Source organism: Egretta garzetta, unplaced genomic scaffold, assembly GCF_000687185.1.
Source record: "Egretta garzetta isolate BGI_Z169 unplaced genomic scaffold, ASM68718v1 scaffold197, whole genome shotgun sequence".
NCBI classification, from domain to species: Eukaryota; Metazoa; Chordata; class Aves; order Pelecaniformes; family Ardeidae; genus Egretta; species Egretta garzetta.
In genome coordinates, this window is record NW_009260274.1 from 714,020 (window position 1) to 721,972 (window position 7,953).

General features: G+C 37.4%; 1 protein-coding gene across 5 annotated transcripts in view; it reads right to left on the reverse strand.

Moving 5' to 3' along the window:
* Nucleotides 1–6,254, reverse strand: part of ZRANB3 (zinc finger RANBP2-type containing 3) — a 48,124-nt gene extending 41,870 nt beyond the window's left edge. For 3 of the 5 annotated variants that reach the window (XM_009642480.2, XM_035897863.1, XM_035897865.1), the window contains exons 1-2: nt 6,170–6,254; nt 5,197–5,355 (exon numbers count right to left, since the gene is read on the reverse strand). In XM_009642480.2, coding sequence (XP_009640775.1) covers nt 5,197–5,348 — 152 coding nt within the window. In that variant the 5' untranslated portion in view covers nt 5,349–5,355; nt 6,170–6,254. Of the gene's footprint in view, nt 1–5,196; nt 5,356–6,169 lie in introns of those variants that run through there. The other 2 variants (XM_035897864.1, XM_035897866.1) reach the window with 2 other exon arrangements.
* Between the last annotated feature and the right edge of the window lie 1,699 nt (nt 6,255–7,953).

The window sequence follows — 7,953 nt, forward strand, 5'->3', positions numbered from 1 at the left end:
CCAGCCCCACCCACCACCCAATGCACTGGACAAGCAGACTATAGGGTGTTCTTTTTAAGTTCAGGCAGGCTGAATGAGATTCTGAATCTGCTTTGTTGTATAAGGATTTCTGAGAACTTGAGAATTTTTAATTTCAAGGGGGAAAAAAAAAAGTCTACAGTGATGCACAGACATCTAGAATAAATTTCTGTGCATTCTCATCAATCCTTCCTACTACTAAAGAAATTTGTGTAGAAATTTGCCCAAGAATTTAAATACAACTTATATCAGAAATTCCTCGTCCTACAAAGGACTATACCATGCCTTGAAATTCTAAACATTTCTATTTGCTTCATGCCGAAGAGCTATCATTTCTGTGATTCAACTACTAAAACCTCAGACAACTGTGTATACTCTCTACCTTTCCAGTGAGGAACTAGAACCTCTTAGCTGTGTTCATAAGCTTTGAGGGGTTTGATCTGAGCCTGTCTTTTCTGGCCTACTTTGGGCGGGGAGGGGGAGGAATTAATTTCTGCAAAGACTGATAAAAGTCTTTGAACTGAAAATCTGTTTTAATTAACAAAGAATTAACTATGCATTTCTCCTGTGTAGCTTACTAGAGATCAGATAGTGAGTAGGAAAAAAAAAAAAGTACAATTTTGAAGTGCAGCCAACTGACCACTTTTATTCCATTCTCTAATGACCTCACTATCATAATGATTCTCTGTAGCCTACTATCCAAAACAACATTAAACACTATACAACTTATTCTTACTCTAGAAAACTCTGAGCTTAACAAAACAAATACCCTTTCATTAAAGCTGATAGCTCTTAATGCCAGATACAAACTCTGCCTATCATCTTACTGCCATCCGTTGTCATTCACTGCTTTTTTACCACGTCTGTATTCGATAAACATTAAGCCAGCATGTATGGGATTCTAAAAATTGCATGCTCCAGAACATAGAACTAGAAATTAACGTATTACCTCTAAAACTTATAAAAGTACCATTAAAACACAAAAGTTATCTATAAAGCAACACTAAAGTAAAATACAGATCCTGATAACTGTATCAATAAGCATTTCAATATTTAGATAAATTTATAACAAACCCCCCTTTTTTTGTCAGAAAATAGAAGTTACGATGTTAATGCACTGGAGCCTTATGTAAGAAAGTGAGAAGAAAACACAGCAGGAAACTGGATTACGCCAATAAAATGGTTTGAGCACACAATTATAATGGAAAAGCTTATTTCATGAGTGGTAGTAAGTATCTCCAAGTCCTCTTTCGCATCCACAAGCAAGATAGCTCAAACAAATTGTTCTGCCAACATTTCTAGAAAAAAAAAAAAAAAAAGATATCTGTGTGTCTGAGGGCATCTTTTTCAGACAGTCAACAAGGCAAGCAAAGCTAAATAGTGATGTTTGCCAATCACATGCTGACAGTTTTTATTATAAAAACTTGATAGAGCATTTAGTGATATGGTTTGTACATGTTACCCAGTAGCAAGAGAGCTCGCTTTCAAACAATAGCATGCCCTGACTTTTACAGCACATTCAGGTGAGCAAAGTGATTGTAAAAGAAGACAAACATCGTACACTTCTATAAAGAGAGGATATAAAAAAAGAATACATGGTGGAAAGAGATTGCGAGTTTCCAAGTACTACATTAGTGAACAGTAACAGTAAAAATAATTAATATCCAAAGAGAGATGTCAGCTCAAAAGAGATTGAATACAATCCTTATCAGTACAATCAAGCCATTTGCCCATCTATCTCTGCATCTTGGATATTCTGCCCAAGTTTCTACTGCTTCTTCTAGAGTATTGTGCTTTGACACTGCCACCTCCTCTTCACTAACATGCAACCATCGGCTGGTGACTACTCAGCATTGTTTAGGCCTTCATTCTCAAGTCAGCCTCCTCCTGCATACTTCATAGATTTTTACATGGAAGAATAAAACGGGCCTGAAAATTACACTCTGGTGCTCAGAACAACTAAACCCAATAAGCAAGATGACATCTTTACTTTAAGGTTTTCAGTTTATGCCTCTTCACTTGCTATTAGGTTACTCTGAGCTCTTAGGAAATGGGGATTTGTCCACACCTGCCCAAACTATCACTAATAACCAGCAAAGAGAGAATTGCTCACCTCCACCTCCCAACAGCACACAGACAAGTGACTCTAACAACCCTAAATATTTCCTAAGCCCATTGCTAAGACTTTACGTTATTGGAAGGGGCAAGTTTTGTGGTTTTCCATTTAAGAGACAGTTTAAAGCATATGTAAATAAATAAATACATATTAATGCTCTTTTTAAAAGTAACTTACACTTCTCCTGAAAGTATAAAATTAAAATAGTTTTCAAGGACAGAATTTGTGCACGCCCATATTTTCTGCACATTAATGTTTGAGGTTATGAAGACCAAACATTGTTCCCATCCCTAGGTACCTATTCCCAAGTGCACTTCTGAAGAATAATCTCTAGTAAGGAATAAGCAGCCATGCAGTTATTTACCTTTAAGGCATGTCTGTGAGCTAAAAGGTATCTTGGCACGTATTGAACTATACACTGGCTTATTGGCTCTAGAATTATAAATTTCCTAGAAAAGTGCTAGGCAGTCTCTGTTAGTCTAGATGATGCCTTTGGAGCATCTACTGAAAAAAAAAGCCTTTGATTCATTTACTAATGAATCAAAATCACAAATCATAACAGCATATTTATTTTATGCTCTGGGAAAAGACAAGGTAATTAATAGCTTACTCCCAGTTCTTTCCATGCAAGAAATAAAAGTTTGTTCTCACAATAAGTCCCTTTTCACACCTGGTGCTCGTCTAACCTAAGATAATATTAACTGAATCTCCTCACCCAACAATACAGCACTTTCTCTACACCAGTTTTGTGCCCCTACGGCAAAGCACAGAGTAAGTGATGACTGCAAAGGGAGTGCATACCCTGAGGCAGAGAAGAAAGAAGAGCTGAGATGCACATATTGCTTACTTCAAGTCCTATTTTTATATATTTTTAAAACTAGAAAAGACACTTTTATGGAAAAGTACCAGACCCTGCTAAAATATACCACTGGGAATACTGAAAGAAGGCTTAAATCATTATGGAGTACACAAATGGGAAAGACTTGGGTGAGCCAAGGGCTGACAAACTAATAAGAAATTCAGCTACAAGCAGCAGACACTCTCGTTCTCTGTTTTGGGACAGAAAGAAAATTAGATCTGCCTGAGCAAGGGACAGATTTTAAAAAATACTCCTCAGGAAAGTTTGACTTAATAAATTTTACTTTATATAGAGGCTGGCTGAGAGTGTGCACACAATTCCTCAATCCGACCCACCTAACATATAGAATTTGCTATGCCAAGGAATGAGATTTCGTGCAACCATGATGAAAATACTTTTCATACACATGCCACAGTAACACCATCAGTGCCATATTACTCAAAAGTCTTTTGTTAATGAAGGGTTTCAAGAAAAAAAACCAAGATAAAACCCAACCATAATCCTAACGAAAATAGTGTCATTCCCTCCTTGACAGAGAGTCATTAGCCTAGGTATTCTAAACCTTTTTAGATACTTCTTGCATGCAATTGTTACTTTTGAAGAAAAAAAAAAAAAAAGAAATATCTGATTAAAATTTATCTTATTGTATGTATGTAATGTAATGTATACATTATATAACAGGCTGCGAAAGATTATGCTGCTTTCAAATACATCCACTAGCCTACTCTAATTAACATTAAAGAAACTACACACATTTAACGTCTTCTGTTATTTCACTATTTGTATATACAAATGCACCTCAACTGCATACTATATTAACCTCATTTCCCTTTATTCGAATCAGATCAACCGAGATATGGTAGCCAAGGGCTTTGGCTTTATTAAATTCAACTCTAATGTAGACTTTGCTGTCTATTCTATCAAAGTCTTAGTGATCCATCAGGAACTGTATGCATTCATTTTCACAGTCACACTGTGCAGCAGGGAAGTGCCTAATACGACCAGCAGTCATAGAGAAGCTAATGCCAATACAGCACAAAGCTTTTTAAATCTCAGGCTTGCACTTTAATGGCTGGGCTTATCTTTCTAATCTGCTACCTAGTCTGGCAGCACAAAAAAAGATGGCTTGCTTCATTCCCTGAAGACAGCAACGTTATAATTGCTGAAAGTTTTTGGCCAAATGAATAGAATGAAAGTGAAAATCTTCAGAGGAAATTTTAATTGATCAAAAGTTCCATGTAATTCCATGAACCGATGATAAACACTTCCTTCCCGATTTTCCACCTTTAGAGAAAGAGATGCACATTTCTTTTCTCCTGCAAAAAAAATCACGAACTGTAGCAAGCAACCCCCTTAGACCCTAAGCCTTTGTTTGAACAAGGTGATGAAATGATCAGAAACTTATTTCATCCTTCTTTAAAACCTAAGCTGAAATAATTTAATTTGTGCCAGACCTCTAAAATGTTACTACTTTCCAAAAGAACAACATACAATAATTTCATGGCTTTAGGTTGCAATTGCCTAAATTTTCTAAAATTTCTAAACGTGGAAATAGCATTTCCCTTCCCGCTTCCTTGCCCCTGTAACTCAGCAACAGGCTCTTACTCAGCAAAATACTTCCTCTGTATAGCCTCTGCTGCACAAACTGTTTTTCTGATTTATCAGGTACTTAATTGTTGAATGCCTGCTGTATCAGTTGCTGCACTTGCTAACTGAGCGCTCTGCAAGGCAGCTTCTGCTCTGCTGTTGCAGCTCAGTGAGTTCCAGAACACCCTGATTACACGCCAGAATTGTACCAAGTTTAAAATAGAATATCACACAGATGCATCAAGATCTGTTAGTCATTCTCTTAACAGTTCTACCACGCCATTAAGAACCAAAGAAACAAATGTGAATTAACTTATTTTAAGAATTCTCTATTAACATGACAAAAAGGATGGTCCTACTGATATCAACCTCCTCTTACGTGTGGAGATTTTTGATACTACAATCCTCTTGCTTAATGCATTATTAAACATTTCTTCATCCTCTAAGGAAAAAACAAAACAACCCCGCATTTTAAACCACATAATCTTACAGTTTTTGAAAAAATTCTATAATCTAACTCACCTAAAAGCTGCTGGTATTGCACAGTCTTTGTAAAAAATAATCTAAGTTTACCTAAAATAATTATTTTTAGCATATGATACAATAAGGATTTTACCTGCCACTTCTCTGAAGTGCAAATACGATGCCTTTCTCCTGGAAAGGAAGCAGCTTCTTTCTCAGTCTTTCAGGTAGAAAGGACAGCTTAGCATCAACATTTTCTGAATAAGAAGCTTCAAGTGTAGGTGTTTCCTGGAATGTACTAGCCATGTTGAACCTAAGGGAAACAAACCAAACCAAACAAAAAAAAAAAGTCATCTTATTTAAAAGACAGGGCTGCAATATGTTACAGAATAAAGCTTCATGGAACAATAACAACTCCCTCTTGAAACAGTCAATATCTACACAACTCTTCTGAAGACTTGAGAATTCTCCCTGGAAAGTATAAAATAATGCAGATGATGGAGGAAGAGCCTACCACCTCAGCATCAATAAAATATTCTAACTATTCCAGTATGAAGATGTCAGCATGTATCACATTCTCAATGCTATGAAATAGTCATTTAAGAAAGTTCCTTATTCATTGATGACAGTTATTGACCATTCAAGCAGAGCCAACTTCTAGACATTGAAATATAACTCTTTTAGTAAACAGTTTTCAGAGAAGTTTTAGAAAAAAGGTTACTTAACCTTCTGATGATGGAACTAACAGTCTTCTAAAATTTTTAACCCTAAGAATCAAATCAGGAAAAAGAGGGGCAAAATGTGCCCAGCCTGGGGGAAGCAGAGGTGGGGGTAGTAAGGAACTTTACTCCCCTCAGAATGAAACAATCTTAAAGCACAGAATTAATCCATGAAAATTCTCATACTGTGCTTCAGACTAAAAATGTAGATTCTTCATTCATTTCTGTCCAAGGGGACAGGGTGAGAGAAGAAATAGTAGCTTTTGTTCTCTTATAACTTCAATAGACTTTAAACAAACAGTTAAAAAGTTCAGTAGCGGTGTGCTAATCAAACACGAGGAAAGCGACAAACCTTTACAGCAAAGCATTACCTAATTATTTTGGATTCATGGCCTATGTGAGGATTACCTTAACGATCACAGGAGCAAAGAATATCAGCCAAAATATGGTTCCCGTATTGTTAACAGCAGATATCGTGCCACCAGGTTTGACAGCAAAATTCTAAACATGTTGCACCCTGATTTTTTGATACTGACTTATTTCTGAAGGAACTCAAAAGTCAGATATGATTTGGCGGCATGAACCATTATATTCACAAGAAGAAATGTACTAAGCTAAAAATGGTCGTTCACTTCAAGGATCTGCACAACTAAGTATTTTTTTTTTTTTTTTTTTACACCAACTGGTTACACTACATCTACTTATCTACATACAGCTCAAGTTGAAAGAGCCTGGGCTTTTGTTCTAGCGAAACCACACAAACATCTGCTAATGCTCCATCTTCCACCGGCCTACGTTAAGACTAACACAGAGAAATCCTTCCATTTGGATGGGAAGGGGGTTCCTGCTGGAAGTTTTCCAAGCCTGCAGGCAGTCCACGGCCCCCGAGACCCCTCTCCACAGTGCTCATCCCAGAGGCAGCTGGGCTGCGGCACTGCGAGATGTGGAGCGGAGATGCGAGGTGCGATTTGCTGACCCCCTGCTGCACACCTCTCACCTTGCCCAGGCAGCTGGGTCCTATCATGTTTGACTGTTAATATTGGCTTAAAAATCAGGGACATCCAAAGAAAAAAGGAAAGAATAGAGGACTGGAGAGCAATGCAAAATTAAGTCATGGGGAATTTGCCACTTCTGGAGCAACAAAAAATGAGCACTGTGAGTACCGTTGACAAAAAAGTCTGTAACTGGACAAAAAAAAAAACCAAACCAAATCAAAAAAGGACAACTTCTCCTTCACAAATTAAAAAAAAAAAAAAAACAAAAACCAAAACACCCAATTGTTCTGGAAATCCACAAAACTATTGTAGAACCCTAGAAAAATGAGGATTTTGGACTATCCTGTCGCTGGCATCACCAGTCAGACTAATGACATTCAGACAGAAAATGAGTGATTTTTTTGGCTATATGATGAGTTACAGGCATACCTATCAAGACACACATCACAGACATTCAGAGAACTGGAAACAAAATGCTGCAGACAAGCCTACGGTCAAGTTCCACGAGATTGTCATTGTGAAAGTATTGAACAGGGTAACATTGGAAAACTTCTGTGCACACCTTCTTGGGCATTTATTACCACTTCTGCAATGAAGTGGTGTGTAACCACAACCATTTTGACACACCATTCTGCTGCACAATGAGGGGAAAAAAAGTGAATTTAAATTTAAAATACTGAGCAATGCTCAAAGTTGAGACATAAGGGTTATATTTACAATTGCTATGGGTTTTGTTCTATTTTGTGTTAAATTAGCTGCTACAGAATCTATTTTAAGAAGCATATTCTTGAAGAGTTATCCTTTGTCCCACATATAAAGCCCTAGAACTATTATTGCACATGTATGAAAACAACAGTCCTAACTGGAATCATAGATGTGTGTGCGTGTATATACACACACCTAAGGACTTCTGTATAAACATGGTTTCAACACTGGTGTCAAAAACATGTAACTCACGGGTCTGAACACCTGATGTTACTCACTGGATGAGTGCAAGTGATTCGGGCAGCAATAAGAACTCCATGGCTGGAGAGAGGCTGCTGTTGTGCTTCCAATAGCATGATCAAGGTACAGAAAGCCCAGTTTTCAAGTAAATCTGGTATTATGGGCAGAAAGACAGCAACTTTTCTCCCTAGATCCATATCAGGTCACGCACTCAAGGTGCTGACCTAACAAGAGACAAGCCCAGTGCTGCTG